General features: G+C 42.6%; 1 protein-coding gene across 4 annotated transcripts in view; it reads right to left on the bottom strand.

The window, feature by feature from the left end:
- kansl3 (KAT8 regulatory NSL complex subunit 3) overlaps positions 1–20419 on the bottom strand; it is a 79688-nt gene that overhangs the window by 25130 nt on the left and 34139 nt on the right. For 3 of the 4 annotated variants that reach the window (XM_041209454.1, XM_041209455.1, XM_041209457.1), the window contains exons 10-14: positions 14509–14666; positions 13025–13088; positions 12369–12566; positions 7803–8004; positions 5955–6032 (exon numbers count right to left, since the gene is read on the bottom strand). In XM_041209454.1, the coding sequence (XP_041065388.1) occupies positions 5955–6032; positions 7803–8004; positions 12369–12566; positions 13025–13088; positions 14509–14666 (700 nt within the window). The remainder of the gene's footprint in view (positions 1–5954; positions 6033–7802; positions 8005–12368; positions 12567–13024; positions 13089–14508; positions 14667–20419) is intronic. The other variant, XM_041209456.1, reaches the window with a different exon arrangement.

The raw sequence follows: 20419 nt of genomic DNA, 5'->3' as shown, positions 1-20419 counted from the left end.
AGAGGGAGGGTGTTCCCGCTCATGCTAGGGTTTGACAGGGTAAATGCTGAGAGGCTATTTCCCCTGGCTGAAAAGTCTATAATTACTGGTCATAGTCTCAGGAAAAGGGGTTGACCATTTTTAATTGAGGAGTAACTGTTTCACTCATTGGGTTCCAGATCTTTGGAACAGTTGAACCCAGGGAGGTGCAGCTGCTCAGTTATTGAGGATATTCAAGGCTATGATTGATAGATTTCTGGGTGCTAAGTGAATTAAGGGATATGGGATAGTGCAGGAATCTGCAGGTAAGGTCGATGACGAGGCCTGATCATACTGAATGGTGCAGCGAGCTCAAAGAGCCAAATGGTTTATTTCTGGTCCTGTTTTTAATGATCTGATGGGAATTCAAAGCCAACCATTAGCCTTTGAGAATTGGAATTCATTTGGAAAAACAACAAGGAAACTGCCAGTTTTTAACCAGTAAAAGTGGCCATGAAGCTCTGGATTGCCATTAAATCCCAATTAGTTCAATGGTGTCCTTGGAAGAAAGAAAGCTGCCCTCCTGCGCTTATACTCCACTCCAGGCCCACATCAATAGCATGGACTTTTAACTGCCCTCTTAAGCATCCACACAGTTCTATCAACTGTGAGCTTTTTAAAATTGTGGAGGAGGCATGAGATGGCTTTTTTTTTAATGTTCTTATTCTTTGGCCAATATTTATCCCGCAACCAACTTGATAGAATCATTAGGCCAAGTTTCTTTTAGTAAGAAAGGAAGGTGACAGATTGGTGAGTATTAACACAGTAATTTTTTTTCACTCCAAGTTAGGACAGTGGGTTAAATTAAGTTAGTTAGTGGGTTTATAAGTTAAGTAGATTTAAAAGGTAGATTTAGATGACAAAAAATGGGAGGAGGCTCAAGTGGAACAAAAACACCAGCATGGACTGCTTGTGCCCAATGTTCTGGTTTCTGTGCTGTATATTTTGTGTAAACACCAGAAACGTTGCACACAGATCACATACAATGGCCCTTGAAATTGCCGTGTGTATCCAGCCACAGAAAAAAAATTTTAATCGTCTACACACTTAAACAAGTTGTCCAGGCACTCAAAAAAATTACAGCCTATGTTGGTGGCAGGGACAGAAACCCTCATCTCATTTAAAAACGCTTGACCATCCACTTGAAACGCTGTGAGCTAGGGCTACGGATCAAGAGCTAGGAGTGAGATTACTATTTTTTTTGAGTAGCACCGACACGATGGGATGAATGGCCGGCTTCTGTCTCATAAATTTTTCTGTGCTTTTAAAACATATTACTTTATCATGATCACACTGCCAGTTTGTGGGAGCTTGCTGTATGCAAATTGGGTGCTGTATTCTTTACATTTCAGAAGTGAGCACATGTCAAAAAAAGTACTTGTGACTGTAAAGCACTTTGGCAGGTCTTGGGATTGTGAAAGGCTGGTCAGGGTTTAGAAGAATGAGAGATGATCTCACTCAAACATATAAGGTTCTCAGAGGGTTTGATAGAACGGACGCTGAGAGGCTGTTTCCCCTGTCTGGATGGAGAGTCTGGAATTCAGGGGTTCCATCTCAGGATAAGGAGTGGGCCATTTTGATTAAAATCAGGAGAAATTTCTTCACTCACAGTGGTGAATCTCTGGAGTTCTCTATATTGAGGACCCTGGTTGCTCAATATATTCAAGACTGGAAAGAGTTTTGGTGAATGAGGAAACTGAGGGATATGGGAAATGATGGGGGGGGGGAATGATTCGTCATTTATATAAACGACATAGATGACGATGTGGGGGGTAGGATTAATAAATTTGCGGATGACTCAGAGATTGGCCGGGTGGTTAACAGTGACGTTGTGTGTCTTGGGCTACAGGAAGATATAGATGGGATGGTCAAATTGGCAGATAAGTGACAGATGGAATTTAACCCTGAAAAGTGTGAGGTGATACACTTTGGAAGGAGTAATTTGACAAGGAAGTATTCAATGAACGGCATAACACTAGGAAGTTCTGAGGAACAAAGGGACCTTGGCGTGTGTGTCCATAGATCTCTGAAGGCGGAGGGGCATGTTAATGGGGTGGTGAAAAGGCATATGGGACACTTGCCTTTATCAATCGAGGCTTAGATTACAAAAGTAGGGAGGTCATGTTGGCGTTGCATAGAACCTTGGCAAGACCACAGCTGGAGTACTGTGTGCAGTTCTGGTCACCACATTATAGGAAGAATGTGATTGCACTAGAGGGGGTGCAGAGGAGATTCACCAGGATGTTGCCTGGGATGAAACATTTAAGTTATGAAGAGAAGATGGATAGACTTGGGTTGTTTTCGTTGGAGCAGAGAAGACTGAGGGGTGACCTGATCGAGGTGTACAAGATTATGAGGGGCATGGACAGGGTGGATAGGGAGCAGCTGTTCCCCTTAGTTGAAGGGTCAGTCACGAGACGACATAAGTTCAATGTGAGGGGCAGGAGGTTTAGGGGGGATGTGAGGAAAAACTTTTTTACCCAGAGGGTGGTGACGGTCTGGAATGCGCTGCCTGGGAGGGTGGTGGAGGCGGGTTGCCTCGCATCTTTTAAAAAGTACCTGGATGAGCACTTGGCACGTCATAACATTCAAGGCTATGTGGGCCAAGGGCTGGTAAATGGGATTAGGTAGGTAGGTCAGGTGTTTCTCACACGTTGGTGCAGACTCGATGGACCGAAGGACCTCTTCTGCACTGTGTGATTCTGTGAAAGTGGGGTGGCTGTCGAAGTTCAGCCTTGATTTTATTGAATGGGGGAGTAGGTTCCAAGGGCTGTGTGGCCTATTTGTGCTCATTTCTTTACACTGTCACATTAAATTTAGCTCCTTCTTTCTCTATCTACAAGAATCAATATCACAGATCAAGATCTTCAGTTTTAATCATTAATATGCACCAAGTTCCTTGGTCTCAGCCTTAAAGCTCCGAGGGTTTTGGAAAGGAGGAAAAACAATATCAGGATGTTGGGCACCAACATAAGTTCAATTGTGGTCATTTCAATGGTCCAACAGTCTAAACTTCAATGTTCCCTCTGATTTTTTTTTTGGTGTACTGTCTATTCATTTAAGCGCATAGACCCTTGAAATTATTTTGCACAGCCACAGATACGCAGTAACTGAAAGGGACCAATTTATGCTTGGCCAGCATGGGAGCTCCAGATTCAATCAGATAACCTCTCATTCTTCTAAACCCAATTTTACTCAATATCTCCTCATCTGACAACTCTCTCATCCCAGGAATCAATTTAGTGAACTTTTGTTGCACCCTGTCTAAGGAAAGTGCATCATTCCTTGTGTACGGAGACCAAAACTGTACACGGTACTCCAGCTGTGGTCTCACAAAGCTCTGTATAACTGCAGCAAGACTTCCTAACTGTTATACCCCAAACCCATTGTAATAAAGGTCAACATACCATTTGCCTTCAAAATTGCTTGCTGTACCTGCAATTTAAGTTTGTGTTTTGTATACAACAGACGTCAATCCCTCAGAGAAGCAATATTTTGTTATTTCCCACCATTTTAAAAAAAAAATCAGGTTTTCTAATCTTCCTACCAAAGTGAATCTCCGTATATTAGCTGCTTGTACAAAGACTGTATGGTACAGATTTAAGGTTTTGGGCAAGAGATACAGGTAGCATGTGAAAAAGATCATTGCAGTAAGGATCTGGAACCTGCTGTCTGCGAGGGTGGTGGAAGTGGAGATGATTGATGATTTCAAAAGAAAACTGGATGGGCACGCGAGAGATATAAGCTTGCAAGGCTGGGGGATAGAGTAGGAGAATGGGATTGACTGCATTGCTCTACAGAGAGCTGGCATGGACCCAGTTGGTCGATGGACCTTCTTCTGTGCCTTAAATGACTAGACATAATAATTCAACTGTTACCTTCTTACCCACTTCATGCATTAAATTCAATCGCAATGAATCCCTAACTTTTATACTCCATTTAAATTGCACTTTGTGCATCAGCAGACACTGTTTACTTTAAAAGCCCTTTTCCAATCACCAGTGCTCAGTCAGCTTCCTGGTCAGCCCTATTCAGGCAATCATTTACAGCTGATGAATTGTTAACTGCCACAGCCAGTTTCTGTCAAGTGTTCACTACCTTGTAGTTTCTTTTACAGTTTTTAAAGTTTAAGCTTAATTAAAAACTAAATTTAAGTTTGAGACTACTCAACCACTAAATATCAGAGACTTCTCACTGTCACCAAATTTCCAACTTCTATATTCTCTAAATGATGCACTCCATGTATCATCACTTTGTAACTACTCTCTTGACATTATACTCGAGTTACCTAGCTGATCCCTCCTTCTGTAAATAACAGGAATGTCATTTACAACTTTCCAATTCCCAAGGAACAATACCTGAATCCAGGGAACTTCAGAAAATTATGGGCAAAACATATGCAACTTTCTAACTTTTTAATATCCCAGAGTGGAAGCCTCAGCTCCTAAACATTTGTTCAGCTTAAATCTTATTATTTTTCCCATGACATTTTTTCTAAATGGTAACAAATTAGATTTATATAGCGCCTTTAATGTAATAAAATGCCTCAAGGAACTACATGCAAGTGTTATAAAATAAAATTTGATATCATACCACATTAAGAGATGTGAGGACAGATGAACAAAAGTTATGCTTTAAGGAAAATCTTAAAGGTAGAAAGAGAAGTAGAGAGACAGATTGGTGTAGGGAGGGAATTACAGAGCTTGGGGCCCAGGCCACCAGCAAGGGAGTATTAAAATTGAGGCTGCAGAAGAAGCTAGAATTAGAGGAGTACAAATAGCTAGTAGGATTTTAAGGCTAGAGGAGATTATTGAGAGGAAGGAACCGAAAACAGAAATGAAGTTTTAAAACTAAGGCATTACTTAACCAGGAGCCAATGTAGGTTGTCAGTTCGCACAGAGGTGATAGGTAAATGGGATTTGGTGTGATCTTGGAGGTAGAACATGGTGCTCAATCAGCAATGAATTGGAATAGTCAAGCCTCAAACTAACAAAGCCATGGATGAGGGTTACAGTAGCAGATAAGCAGAGGCAGGGTCCAAGTCCTGCAATGTTATGGGGTAGAAATATGCAGATACCTAAACAAATATGACACCATGGTTGAGAACAATCTAGGTCAGCGTCAGAGAGGTGCTTGGTGGGGTTGCCAACCCTCCAGGATTATCCTGCAATCTCCAAGCACTGAAGATCAACCTTCAGGACACTGCTGTGTGCAACCCTGGAGAAATATCACAGGGATATTAAAAAAGAATTTTTTTACTCATTTTCTTTGAGCACTTCTCTTTACCAGATATAAAAATATTGTAAATGGGAAAAAGGCTGGTTGGCTGACAGTCAAGTATCATCCAATTGGGTAACGAGTCTTTTTGCTTTCCAATTGGTGAGGAAGACAGTACGCCACAGGGATTGATGTGTTGGCCGACTAGCAGCTGGAGCGTGGGGAAAGTCATGTGATTAAAAACTCTAAGAATACATTAAATTGCAGATAGCAACCCCGGTGCTTGGGAGAGGGACAGAGTTGGTGGCTGGTGCGAGGTTTTTGGATGGGGATTAAAGACAATGGCTTTGGTCTTCCAAAAACTTAGTTGAATGAAATTTCTGTTCATCCAGTACTGATCATCAGACAAGTTGTCTGATAATTTAGAGAGAGTGCAGGGGTTGAGAGAGATGCTGGTAGGCTAAGAGCTGGGTGTTGTCAGCATGCTTGCATCTGGAAACTGACGTAGTCAGTTAAATCCAGTAAGCTCCTCCTTGAACTTACTTTCGGTTTCTGCTGCACTGAAAATCAACACTGCTGAAATCCAGCTCTAGTAACAAGCAACCAGTGTAGATGGAACCAAACGTGCATTCACACAACATGATACTGAAGCATGGGATTCAGCATCAGTGTGTCAAGTCCTGACTTGAGCTAGGATGCCCGAGAGGAGACAGACTTACCAAAGACACAGGATGAGCTGGCTGGATTCAAATTCTTCCTCACCAGCATGTTTTGTTTCAGAAAAGCAGCAAACTGAGCTGGAATCAATCATAGGACAATTAGCAAATCACAAGACTTCCAGTCCCATCTGTAAGATTCTCAGAAATGCACACTGATTCATTCAAAGTTAAACTTAGGATCCACAGACAGTGGACTGTCCAGATCTGGTGCAGCCTTGCTGCTCAGTGATTGGTGTGGAACTCAAAGAATCACAGAATGATACAGTAAAGTTAGATGAGAAAATAAGCAGTGAAGAGAATACAAAAAGCCTGCAAAGGGATATAGACAGCTTAAGTGAGTGGTCAACAATATGGCAGATGGAATATAATGTGGGAAATGTGAAGTTGTCCACTTTGAGAGCAAAAACAGAAAATCGCATTTTCTTTTACATGGTATGCAACTGGGAAACTGATATTCAGGAGGGTCGTTGTACATGAATCTCACTAAACTAACATGCAGGTACAGCAAACAATTAGGAAAGCAAATCATAAGTTGCTCTTTATTCCGAAGAGATCGGAGGTTAAGAGTGAAAAAGTCTTACTGAAATTGCACAGGGGTTTGATGAGACTACATCTGGAGTATCACACAAAGATGTCCCCTCCCAAAGATGCATATACTTGCCTTGGAAGGGGTACACAAAATTTTACTGTATCAATTCGGATGAGGAAATCGCCCTATCAGGAGAGATTGAGTAGACTTTATCTATATTCCCAAGAATTTAGGAGAATCGGAGATAATCTCATTGAAACAGACATATAAAATTCTTTAGGTGCTCAACAAAGTGGAGGCTAAGAAGCTGTTTCCCATGGCTGCTAAGTCGAGAACGAGGGGTCATTTCTCAAGATAAGGGGCTGGCCATTTAGGACAGACATAGGGAGAAATATCTTCAATCAAAGGGTTGAGGCCTTTTAGAATTCTTGAACCCCGATGTGGATGCTCAGTAACTGAGCATTTTCAAGGCAGAAACTGATTTTTGGAAATGAAGGGAATTAAAAGGAATGGAGATTGTGTGGGATGGCAGAGTTGAGGTCAAGAATCAGCTAAGTTCTTATTTAATAGCAAAGCTGGTGCAAAGGGCCAAATGGTCTACTCCTGCTCCTATTTCTATACATTCTTATATCAGAAGGCCATTTGGACCATCATGCCTGTGCGAGCTCTTTGCTGGAGCTATCCAATTAATCACAATCCACTGCTCTTTCCTTATAGCCCTGTCAGTTTTCCCCTTTCATGTACTTATCCAATTCCCTTTTGAAAGTTAACATACAAGCCACTTTCTCTGCCTTTTGAGAGAGTGTCTTTCAGATCACAACAACTTGCTGCATGAGAAAATTCTCAGTACTGAAATATGGGATTAAGAGTATCTCAACTAAGTTAACATATCATGATTCCAACCAAAGCCTCAGCAGATTCTGTCCATTCGAGATGAATCCTTGAACATTCAGCACTGGTGGAACTCAAGACAAATAACTAACACTGTAAAGCACAAATGATACAAGAACAGAGCGCATGGCGCAAGGATGGAGGAGGGGGGGCGCACACGGTGGGAGAGAGGTTGCGCCAGCACCGGGGTGGGGATGGAGAAGAGGTCACGACGGCACAGAGGGAGACAGCTCACAGTATGGAGGATTACACGGTGACACAGATTGGATAGGCTTTGCTGAAACAACCTGCGTGCAGAATTCAGAGATTTAGTTCTAACCCTCAAAGCTGTACCACACTGCGCACCCCTCCCTGGAACTCCTCAGCATCTCACCAGCCAAGTGTTGGTCTAATTTGTGCAACATGTGCCCTTAACTGCTCTGAGTTACCTTGAGCTTGTTTCTGGGTCAGCACCGTGCCAGTCCTCTGCATGTGCTGTTTGAGAATGTGGGTGAACTGAGCGGAGAGGCTGGGCGACTGGCTGGCAGCAGTGGCAGTGGCTGTGATCAGGCTGGCCTTCTGGGCGGGTGACAAGGTTGAACTCTTGGTCTTCGGGCTGGAATTAGGGCTGCTTGACACACTGGATGTGCCCTGTGAAGACAGACGGAACGTCAGAACATATAAAATAGAAGTAACAGAAGGCCATATGGTCTGTTGAGACTGCTCCAACATTCAATAAGATCACAGCTGATCCAATTTTGAACTCAACTCCATTTTCCTGCCTGTACGCCATAACCCTCAGCTCCCCTCTAGTCCAAAAATCTTTCTCAGCCTTGAATATATTCAGTCACATCTCAACCACCCAGCTCTCTGAGTAACATTTACCCAATCTTCTGGTCTACTACTCATCTTCACAACATTATATGCCTTTTCTTTCAATTTGATACCATCCTTAACTTCTTTAGTTTGACAAAGATGACTGATACTTCTCGTTGAGTTTTAGGAACATAGGACTTAGGAGTAGATTATTCAGTCCTTCTGGTTGTGCTCTCAACTCCACTTTCCTCTCTTCACCAACCCCCATTAACTCCTGACTCCCTTGTCTATCAAAAATCTGTCTAATTCTGCCTTGAGTAAATTCAATGACCATTTTCCAATACTTTCTGGGGAAGAGAGTTCCACATTATCACGATCCTTGGGCAGAAACAATTTCCCCTCATCTCCATGTTAAACAGGAGACCTCTTATTCTTAAACCGTGCCCCCTGGGATCTCATCTCTCCCACAAGTGCTATCTACCCTATCAAATCTCCTCAAGATCTTATATGTTTTGATATGATCATCTCTCATTCTTCTAAACTCCAGTGGATATAATGTTAAACCTTTCTTCAGAGGATAAGCCCTTCAACCCAGTCATGAGTCAAGTGAACCTTCTCTGAACTCTTCTAATGCAATTATATCTTTTTTCAAATAAGACAACCAATACTGTACAGGGTACTCCAGGGGTGGTCTCACTAATGCCCTGTACAGTTGCAGTAAAACTTCTTGACTTTTATATTCCAATCCCCTTGCAATAAATGCCAACATTCCATTTTCCTTCGTAAGCACATGCTGTACCTGCAAAATAACTTTTTGTGATTGATGTACCAGGACACCCAGATCCCTCTGTACTACCGAGTTCTGCATTCTCTCTCCATTTAAATAGCATACTGCTTTTCTATTCTTCCTGCCAAAGTGGACAAGTTCACAATTTCCCACATTCCACTCCATCTGACAATTTTTTTTGCCCACTCACTTAACCTATATCCTTTTGCAGGCTCCTCTTCCTCCTCTTGACAACTTACATTCCTACCTATTTTGATGTCATAGACAAATTTGGCTACAATACATTCAGTCCCTTCATCCAAATCACTGATGTAGATTGTAAATGGTTGAGGCCCCAGCACTGATCCCTGTAGCACTCCACTTGTTGCAGCTTGCCAACCCAAAAAGACCCATTTCTGTTCACAAACCAATCCTATATCCATGCTAATATGTTATCCCCTGCACCATGTTGTAACCTTTAATGTGGCACCCTATCAAATGCCTTCTGGAAATTCAAGTACACCACATCTACAAGTTCCTCTTGATCCTCCTTGTTATTCCTCAGAAAACTCTTTAAAAAAAAATTAGTTAAACATGATTCCCATGCACAAAGCCATGTTGACTCTGCCTGATCATATTATGATTTTCTATGTATCCTGCTATAACATCCTCAATAATGGATTCTAGCAATTTCACTATAACAGATGTGAGGCTAACTGGCCTGTAGTTTCCTAATTTCTGAGCCATCCTCTCTTGAATAAAGGTGTTAGCTATTTTCCAATCCACTGGGACCCTTCCAGAATCTAAGGAGCTTTGAAAGATTGTAACCAATGCATCCATCTCTGCAACCACTTCTTTTAAGACCTGAGGATGCAGGCTATCAGGTCCTGGGAGCTTAATCGTTTTCCCAGTACCTTTTCCCTGGTGATGGTGATTGTTTTCAGTTCCTCCCTCCCTTTCACCTTTTGATTTTCAACTCTTTGGGATGTTTTCCAAATCTTTTACAGTGAAGACAGACACAAAATACCTGTTCAACGCCTCTGTCGTTTCCTTGTTTCCATTATCAATTCCCCAGACTCTCTTTAGAGGACCAATACTTACTTTAGTTACTCTTTCACTATTTAAATACTTGTAGAAACTCTTAGTATCTGTTTTTATATTACGAGCTAGCTTTATCTCATATTCTTTCTCAATGAAACGTATCTTTGTTGAGAATTATAAAATATCCCCTTAAATACCTGCTACTTTTTATCTCCCATTTTACATTAAAATCTATTTTCCCAGTCCACTTGAGCCTTTATTTGTACCTTTATTTAAACTCATAAAAAGTGGCCTTCATGAGGTTTTAATCCCCTCACTCTGATGGTGCAGAGCTTCCTCAGCACCACCCCTCCGACAGTGCTCAGCTCGCTCCGTACCACACCTTCTGGCAGTCTGGAACTCCATCACTACTGAAATCAGAGTGTCGGCTGAATTATCCACTCAAGTCTCTTGAACGGTTTTTGAACCCGTGATCAGCTGTACTCGAGGTGAGAGATTTACGCAATGAGGCAGTGTTGGCACTGATGTGTCTATACACATGCAGCAAGAAGGCAGTGAATCCAGTGAATCTATCTGAAAGGTAGTGCAGCAGACCAATACTGGTGCTAAGCTCAACCATCATAGCACAGATCAGGGAATCAAACCTCAGATCTTCCTGTTCTGTATAGGACTATGAGGTAGCCAGCAAACCTCAGATCTTCCTTATATGTATGGGACTATGAGGTAGCCAGCAAACCTCAGATCTTCCTGTTCGGTACAAGACTATGAGGTAAGCAGCAAATCTTCAGCTGTGGAAGTAACTTATTGCTTGTACTGAAGTCCCTGCACCACAATACTTGATACACAAAGTCTAATTCACAGGTTCTGCCTACCCCATGCACTGTGTACCACTTCCTCGACTCTCACCTCCTTTATCAAGTGCTGTTCCACACTGATAGATTGCAGCAACACCAAATTCCCAGAGTTAAAATGCTTGATTCCACAGAACAACAACAACTTGTCCTGAACGAGGTTCCTAAAACCTTCATCAAAGAGGTAGGTTTTAGGGATCATCTTAAAAGACGAGAAGAGATCCTAGGAGAGGATTCCAGTGCTTAGGCAGCTGAAGGCAAGGCCACCTCTGGTGGAGTGATGAAATTTGAGAATGCACTAAAGTCCAGAACTGGAGGGGTGCAGAGATCTTGGAAGGTTGTTGGGCTGCAGGATGTTAGAAATAGGGAGGACCAATGCCATTGGGCTTTCAATTTTAAAATGGGGATGTTACCAGACCAGAAGCCAATTTAGGTAAGCAAATACATGGGGGATAGAGGAGTGGGGCGCTAGTGTGATGAATCTTGTGCCTTGCAAAAGCCTGGATTTATGCTTTGACATTTTATTTTCTTTACTATTTCATGGGATGCGGACATCGCTGGCAAGGTCTGCATTTGTTGCCATCCCTAATTGCCCTTGAACTGACTGGCCTTCTACGCCATTTCAGAGAGCAGCTAAGAGTCAACCACATAGCTGTGGATCTGAAGTCACATCAGCCAGACCAAGGAAGGACAGCAGATTTCCTTCTCTTAAGGCCATTAGTGCATCAGATAGGTTTTTACAAAACTTGATGACAGTTTCATGATCACCATTACTGAAACCAGCTTTCAATTCCAGATCTTATTAATTCAATTCAAATTCCACCAGCTGCCATGGCGGGATTTGACCCCATGTCCCCAGAGCATGAGCATGGACCTTGGGATTACTAGTCCAGTGACATTACCATGACAACACCCCTTTAAATCCAAAGTGAAGCCAAGCTAACTTTGGAAAAGGAGGGATTAATTTGATCTCTTGGGCATAACATCACTGCTGAGAAGTTCAACTCTGGCTGAGGTTGCTATAGGAATGCAAGGTAAGAATATCAAGTTACAGCCGGTCTGAGCTGGTGAAGAAGTCGGAAGAATTCTCTGAGAATAAGACAGGATTGTGAAACTGTGGCTGCGAGGCAGCTGGGGACGGAGGTTGTGACAGAGCAAGCAAAGGAGACCATAAAGGTCAATTCTGGGAATCAAGCAGTTAAGGTTGGGAAGGACGTGCCTTTTGGGGATCTGTGGAAATCAGGTAAGGTGAGGCTGCTGCCTGAAAGGGCTTCTGGCCTACCTCCTGTCTGAGTAAAAGAACTGAATCTCCACCTGGGAAATACAGGAGACCGTGGGACTCAGTACCTGAGTTTAATGCCATATATGCTGAGATGGGTGTGTTTGTAAATTCATATGGCATACCTTTCTTGTATTAAGTGTAAATTACTTCTCTGAATTACTTTGTGAAATCTTGTCCATTGTCCACAAAGTCATTTGGGAAACGCTTATTTTACTAAGTTATTAGACTCTACTAGGATGAGAACAATAGAGTCATTCACCTCAGAACCAGAGGGAGAAGCCGGCACTCGGCTGAACGGAGAAGTGGGGCGGCTACTTCGTTCCGGCAGCTCAAAGGCCAAGTCCCTGCGAGCATCCCGGCACCTCTTCTTCTTCTCCGCATCCACATCTTTGGCCTCAGCCCCTGAGTGTGATTCAGTCTTGGTCAGGACACCAGTAAGGAAATCGCCAATTTCATCCTGAGGTTAAAAAATCCAAAGGACTTGTCAACTTTTCATTACACCAAACTCGGAGGGAGATGAGAGAAAAAATCTCTGGGGTGTGTCAGGATGGGGGATGAAACCAGAATGGCTTTATTTTGCCATAATGTCACGGGCTGCACAAGAAACGAAGTTGTGTGGGGAGCAAGGGGATGTGAGTAAGGTTGCGTGTGATGAACATCAATGCACAGTGTGTGATTGTAATACAAGTGTCTGAGTCGACCTGTAAGTGAGAGTTGGCAGAATTCACATGCGAGTGAGTGTGTCAAGAAATTACATGTGACAGCCTGAGTGTGTCAATCTACTTGTGAGTGAGAGTGAATGTGTTAAGAGTCTATGTGAGTGCGTCAACACTATATGAGTGACAAAGTACTTGTCAATACATGACTAACAGTGAGAGAATGAGTGTTCCAAAATCCTTCGGTTAGTGAGAGTACCTGGATACACCTGTCCACCATGCTCTGCGTGAGACCCTCCACCTTCTTCTTTGCTTTGCTGATCCTGTAGTGAAACATGATGAGATTTATACACAGTCCAAATTCACCTTCCAGGCCCTTCCTTCCTCTCCCATCAACCACCACCCTCAGGCACACCTTCCTCTTTGAAGGCTGCTCTTCACCTGGGTCCATGATGGCAGGAACAGAGAATGGTCTGTTCGTGCTCAATGTGGGACTCATTGCGTCAGAGTATCCTGATGCCAAATTTAAATTGCTTGGCACTTGAGGAGCGACAAGAGAATGTGAACATGAGTGATGTGCCACAGCTTGCAAAGGGAACACTCTGGCAATAGGCCCTCCCATAGTTCTGTACAAATTAGCATGAGTTACACAACAATTTATTTCAATGAGCAGTAGCCAGAATCTCTGCCACTCCATTTCAAGCCTAGTAGCACAAGAAATAGAGTTGTCCGTTCAGTAAAGCCCTGTAGCACCTGTGAAACCAGGCTACAGCAAGGAGACGGGAAGGGAGAGCGACTTGAGTATATACAGCACCTTTCCAATCTGAGGATGTCCCAAAGCACTTTACATCAAAATGAACTATGTTTAAGGTGTTGTCACTGATGTGATATAGGAAATATCACAAATTGTGAATGGCAAGCTGATAAATTACCATCTGGGATCTTTTACAGCCACCTGAGAACAGAAGGGATCTCGGTCTCACCCAAAAGATGGTACGTGCTACAGTGTGGCGCTCCCTCAGTATTCAGCCTCTGACAGTGCAGTGTTCCCGCAGTACTGACCCTCCCACAACTAGGCACTCCCCTCAGTGTTCACCTTCTGACAGTGCAGCACTCCCTCAGTACTGAACCTCCAGCAGTGCAGCATCCCTCAGAAATAATCCTCCAGCAGTGCAGCACTCCCAGTATTGACCCTCTAACACTGCAGCACTTTCACATCACTAATACTCCAACAGGACAACACTCCAACTGCTCTGACCCTCCAATAGGGCAGTGCTCCATCAGTACTGACCCTCAGCAGCACAGCACTCCATCAGTACCGACCAACCGACAGAGCAGCACTCCCTCAATACTGACCTTCCAACAGTGCAGCACCCCCTCAGTACTGACCAACCGACAGAGCAGCACCCCCTCAGTACTGACCTTCCGACAGTGCAGCACTCCCTCAGTACTGAGCCTCTGCATTGCAGCACACCCTCAGTACTGATCTTCCGACAGTGCAGCACTCCCTCAGTACTGAGCCTCCGCATTGCAGCACACCCTCAGTACTGATCTTCCGACAGTGCAGCACTCCCTCAGTACTGACCTTCTATGACAGTGCAACACCACACTGGGAACATCAATTTTAATGTGCTCAAATTTTTGGTGTGGGACTTCAACCCACAAACCTCTGACTCAGGGGACAAGTGCTACAACTGAGCCACAGAAGGAAAAAAGGGATGAGGGGTCAAGTTGCACAAATACCTCAGATTGTCGTCTGCGCCTCCAATTATCACCATACTGTTTTCAGCACGAAGTTTCTCCCGGAAATCCTCAATGGTGTCAGCGTTGCACTGCACAGAGTTCTGCCCGATCACAAATAAGACAGGGGTCTTCATGTCCAGCAACGGGTCATCAACATCCTGAAGGGAAAAGTCCAGACACTTAACATCACAGTAACAAACTGGAGGATGGCCCTCAGACATTCCACCCATCATTAAGTATAGCTCCCTTTGGGCTAATTGTGGGACCAATGTGCCGACAGCCACCTAGTCCCCAATCTCTAGAATTCATAGGAACACAGGAACAGGGGTAAAATACTCAGCACCTGAAGTCTGTTCCACCAATGAGGTCATAATGTCATGAACACATAATTATGATATTACAGATTTTAAAGACAACTGTTTTCAAAGCACATTTCTGTTCTCAAACATTTACACTGAGTTCAAAAAGCTTTTTTCCAAACGGAATATGGGCAGACAACATGGCACCTTCTGGTGTTTAAACACTGTCAAACTCATAACTCTACATCTGGCTGTGAAGAGTCACTAAAAAATGCAGACTCCTCCAGGGATACCCAATGATGTCCAAAACGTGTTAAAGACCATTTTACTTCTGAGAGAACAGGAGACAGGAAGGACTTCTTCAAAACACTGCAATTTAATCGACTTCTTTGCTCTGTGGGACAAGGACTCACTGAAATTAACACAGCAGCCATTTTGTGTTTCTGAAGTATAAAAAGGGCTGCAAGAAGCCATTTTAGTGTAGCAGTTTTGAGACACACTATCAGCAGACAGCTCTCAGCTAAAACACATATAAGAGCTGGGGTTCCTTGCCACCTGGGCCTACAAAGGAAGGTACCCAGAAGAAAAACATCGCATTTCTGCTAAAAAAGGAAACCAGGCAATCTTCAAACGTCCTACTGGCAGGACCCATAAAGGAACGGGACCTTCACTTGCTCCTCAAAGCTGCTGACCTGCTCAGTCCACCGGTACAGGCAACCTCTCAACAGTCGACTATTCAGGCCATCGCAGGCTATAGAATCTGACTTCAAGTTTCAAACCCTTCACTTCGGGAGGAAGGAATTCAAAGCAACAGGCCCACAATGATGGTTCACAGAGGCTGATTTGAAATCTCATCTTTAAGTATTCTTTTCACTTCTTTTTGCAATTTAATCTTTGTATCTGTATTTCTGTTTCTAACTTTATTACTTTTTACCTAAGTAACTTTCAGCAGTCACCTTGTAATAAACTAACTTTTATTTTGTTTAAGACTAAAGCTTGTCTGCTGGTTTATTTTTAATTGAATCAGTCATAAATTAAAAGGGGCTATATACACACACACACACAAATTCTGTTTAAGGAAAGGCCTTTTACATGACTGTGACAATAGTGATCTGTGACCTAACTCCAAGTACCAACCTTTGTCCCATAGCCCTAAATAGTTTGGAGTTCCAAAAATTCATTACTGATTGAAAAATTCACAATTGATCTAGCATTAATTGCCATTTTTAGAAGAGAGTTCCAAATTACGACTGCCCTTTCTGTGTTGTGTTTTCTGTTTACACTTGTAAAAGATTTAACTCTAATAGTGCATGAATGCACTCATGAATCTGACATTTCTCAACCAACAGAAAAAGTTTCTATCTAATCCATCTGTTCCCATTAATAGCTTCAAAAAGTTGATTAAATCATCCCCATCCTTATGCATTCCAGGTAACAGAACCATAGTTTGTGCAAACTCTCCTCCTCATGAAAGCCGTGGAGACCAGGTATCATTTTGATCAACCTACTCTGCACTCCTTTCAAGGCCAATATATCCATCCCAAGGTGTGGTGCCCTGAGCTACTTATAGTACTGCATGTTTGGTCTAACCAGGTGTTGGGCCTGGGGCATGAAAAGGAATCCAGAATTTTATTCTTATTGCTATTTTTTTCAAATGGACTTTCTGCTGAACCAAAAGAAAATGGCTGCTACACGTCACATGACCACAGGGTTGGCCTTTTGTCCTGGGGGCTGCAACGAGTTACAAGAAAAACAGAATTCTTTTCTTGGCCGGTGGTATCTCACACCTCATTGTATAGACCCCTTGTAATCACAAAAACCAGGAGAATCACACGTTGAAACTCATTATGCCTGCAGAGCTGCTAAGACCCATATCACGACTGGGGCTGTCCAGGTCCATTTCAAAAGGGAATCAAAGGGATGTCATTTGCATCTGACAGGCTCACCTTGCTAGCGGAGTCAGTGAATCTGCCTAAACAATGCCTTCCTGACACCTCAATATGGATGGTAACTCTTCCAACAACTAATGACTGGGACATTATCAGTCCTGAAATCAAAGCCACTTCCAGACACTGGATAAACATCCCTTTTGGAAGTCATTGTGGAAAAAGAAGTTCACATGACTTGAGTGACCACTTTGAAATCCAAATGCCTTTGAGAACTGAGAAATCCTCAGCCTGCTGTTTTAACATCAACTAGAGAGCAATTCAGCCGCCTGGTTGAGCAAGCAGTTGGTTACCATCTCAGCTCCTCCAAGCCTGTCTCTGCTGGGAGGTTCCTACCATCACCTGCAGAACCAACCCAGCCTCTGTGTACCTACTTCATCTACGTATCCACACCAGCTGTAAACAAAACCCAACAACTCCTGCCTTTAGTCAGCTGAACTTGAATTCCTACATGAAAGAATTCCTCACTGGACTCTGATTCTGGAAATCAGGTAAACTACTATTCATTTCTAAGGTCCTTGTACTAGTCATATTGGTAGTTGTAAAACTCCTTTTCCTATCCCTTTGCTGAGTGTGTATGTGTGTGTGTGTGTGAGAGAGAGAGAGACTCATCCAAGCTCTGAACCAGCTCAATAATTTACCTTTAATGTCATGTGTTTCAACAAACAATCTCTCGAGAGGGATTTTATCAAATGCCTTCTAAAGTCCGTATAAAAAACATTCATTGACGTTCCCCTGTCCGTTACTTAAGTCACTTCTTCAAAAAATTCAAACAAATTTGTCAGGCATGACCAACCCTTTTCAAATCCATGCTGGCTCTTTCAAGGTGTTGTCACCCCATCTTTAATTATAGACTGTAGTAATTTCCCAAAGACAGGTGTTAGGCTAACTGGTCTACAACGCCCTGGTTTTATTTTCTCATCTTTCTTAAATAGTCGAGTGACATGAGTATCTTTCCAACTTAAAGGGATGGTTCACTGAATAAAGAGAACTTAGGAAATTTCTAGGGCTCTGAAGAAGAGTCATGTGGCCTCAAAACGTTAACTCTGTCTTTCTCTCCACAGATGCTGTCAGACCTGTTGAGTTTTTCCAGCATTTTCTGTTTTTGTTTCAGATTTCCACCAACCGCAGTATTTTGCTTTTATCTTGGGAAATTTCTAGTTCGGGCATCTGCAATATTCCCACCTACTTCCTTAAAACCCACAGATGGAAACCATTTGACCTTAGGGATTTGTCATTCTTTAATGCCATTTTTTTCCCTCACTACTATTATTTTGTTTCTAGTTGCTTGATAGTACAGAATTTGAGTATTGCTGAAAAGAGAGACATGTTCTCAAAGCTTTTCATCTTGCACTCATCAGGACAGATTCCTAACTCCTTGCAACTCCGTCCTGATGAGTGCGAGATGAAGCACTTCCACAGCATGTCTCTTTTTTTCAGCAATACTTTATTTTTGCGAATTTTGGTGAGTCTGTCCCTGATTCAATCTTCGTTTTCTTGGGAATTGCAGCATGCTGAACTCTTCCTCTTCTCAGAATCAGATTCAACTCAGAATCATAGAATGGTTACAGCAGAGGCTGCTGCCATCTGGCCCATTGCGCACATGCCGGCATCCCTGTAACCCTGCAAATGTCCACCATTTCCTTATTTTCACTGACAATATCACCGTTATCAGCTTTGAAGGGGCCTACATTGCTCCTGGACACTGTCTTTTTCCCAATATTTACTTCATTTCACAGAATTTTTACAGCGCAGGAGGCAGCCATTTGGCCCATCATGTCCAGACCAGCTCTCCAAATGAGCACTTTTGCTTCATGCCACTTTCCTGCCTTCTCCCCATAACCTTGCACGTTGTTCCTTTTCTAATTCCCTTTCAAATGCCTCAATTGAACATGCCTCCAACACATACTTAGACAGTGCATTCCAGACCTTAACCTCTCGCTGCGTGAATATATTGTAAACATGTTTTGTATTCATTTTAATACTGATTTTGATACCTCTTACAAGATTTTAATACTTCTTTTTTGTAGCTCATTATCTGTTTGGTCACCAGTTGTAGTTTTTTATATCTTCCCATTTGTCAGGATGGTGCTATTTTTTGCTCTTTTGTACGCTCTTTAGTTTTGCATTGTCACTGGCCTCTTCAGCTGTCAATGCCTGTCTTTTTTGCTAAGTAGAGCTCTTGCCCCTAAGAAGTATAAACTGGTTCTGTATCACAAATTCTTCATTGAGCACCTTCCAATGACCTTCTGTGGTTTTATCCATAAACAGATTTGTCCAGTTTCACGTGGAGAGTGTGTGTATGATTGCACTGAAGGTAACCTTAACGAACTCTCGAATCTTAGTGTCTGTTTCACAGTTCTTCCTCTCAAACACTATGCTGAATTCAATCATATGATGGCCATTAGATGATTGTTCACATACCATTTGGTTCTCAACTAGATCTGACTCATTGTTCATTACTAAATCTAATACAGTATTCAACAGTCTTTTGTCACATACTGCTGCAGAAAACACACTGAAGAAATCTGCTACCTTTCTGATCTGCTAGTCTGATTGTCCCAATCTATACTAAAACTTAAATACCCCATTAAAACTACTCTATTAGGGGCACAACTCTCATTCCAGTCTTAAATGCTTTTCAATTTCTTAATTCTACTTGTCAAACTCTCCACTCCTGCTTATCCCTCATTATCTCCTCTTTTATACTAAGATGACTTCATCTTTAATCACAAAAGCTACTCCTCACCCCCACTCCGCCCATTTTTCCTATCCTTCCTTTAAAATCTGGTATATTTAGTTCCCAGTTTTGACCACCTTGCAGACATGTCTCAGTAATGGCTACAATGTTATGGCCTCCAAGATGAATTTGCTCGTACAATTCCTTCGATTTGTTCCTTATACTTTGTGTTTGTAGAAAGAACACTTAGTGGTCCATGCAGCCTAACCTGTCCTTAGGCTCTTATGTTTTCTTACACATTTATTCTTTCTCTCTCCCAGTTTAATTACTTTATATCTTGCAGTTCTTTCTTTCCCTAAAGCACAATTTCTGACTGTTGCTCTACTTTCATCCTTTTCCTTTGTTTTTGAACTATTATTTATTCCCCCTTTTCCACCTGAACACCCATTCCATCTCCATTTACCAGTTTTAAGTGCTGGTGACTGACCTATATAGCCTTCCCTGGTCTATTTGGGACCCTGGCCCCAGCCCAGATCAGTTGTAGCTCATGCCAATGTTACAGGTTCTTCACATCCGAAAACAGGTGCCAGTGTTCCCCTCTTTCCCACACTATAACTTCAGCGACATATTCAACTCTCTAATCCCTACACCAATATGTATGTGTCTCAGGTAATAATTCAGAGATAATAACCCTTGAGGGCCTGCTCTTCAATTCAGCTTCTAGTTCCTGGTATTCACCAAACAGGATCTCTTGCCTACTCTTCCCCCCAAGTTAGTGATCCCAACATGGATCACAATGATTGGATCCTTCCCCTTTCTTTCAACCTGGTTCAAGATGTCCATTGCCCAGGCACTGGGGAGGCAATATACCATGTAGGACTCTCAATCCTGCTTACAAAACATGCTATAAGTCCCCCTAATTAGTGAATCCCCAACAACTATCACATCACGTTTCCACTCCTCCTCCTTTTTTGTCAGCCTCCTGC

Source organism: Carcharodon carcharias, chromosome 17, assembly GCF_017639515.1.
Source record: "Carcharodon carcharias isolate sCarCar2 chromosome 17, sCarCar2.pri, whole genome shotgun sequence".
NCBI lineage: Eukaryota > Metazoa > Chordata > Chondrichthyes > Lamniformes > Lamnidae > Carcharodon > Carcharodon carcharias.
This window is presented reverse-complemented; position numbering and strand designations above follow the sequence as displayed.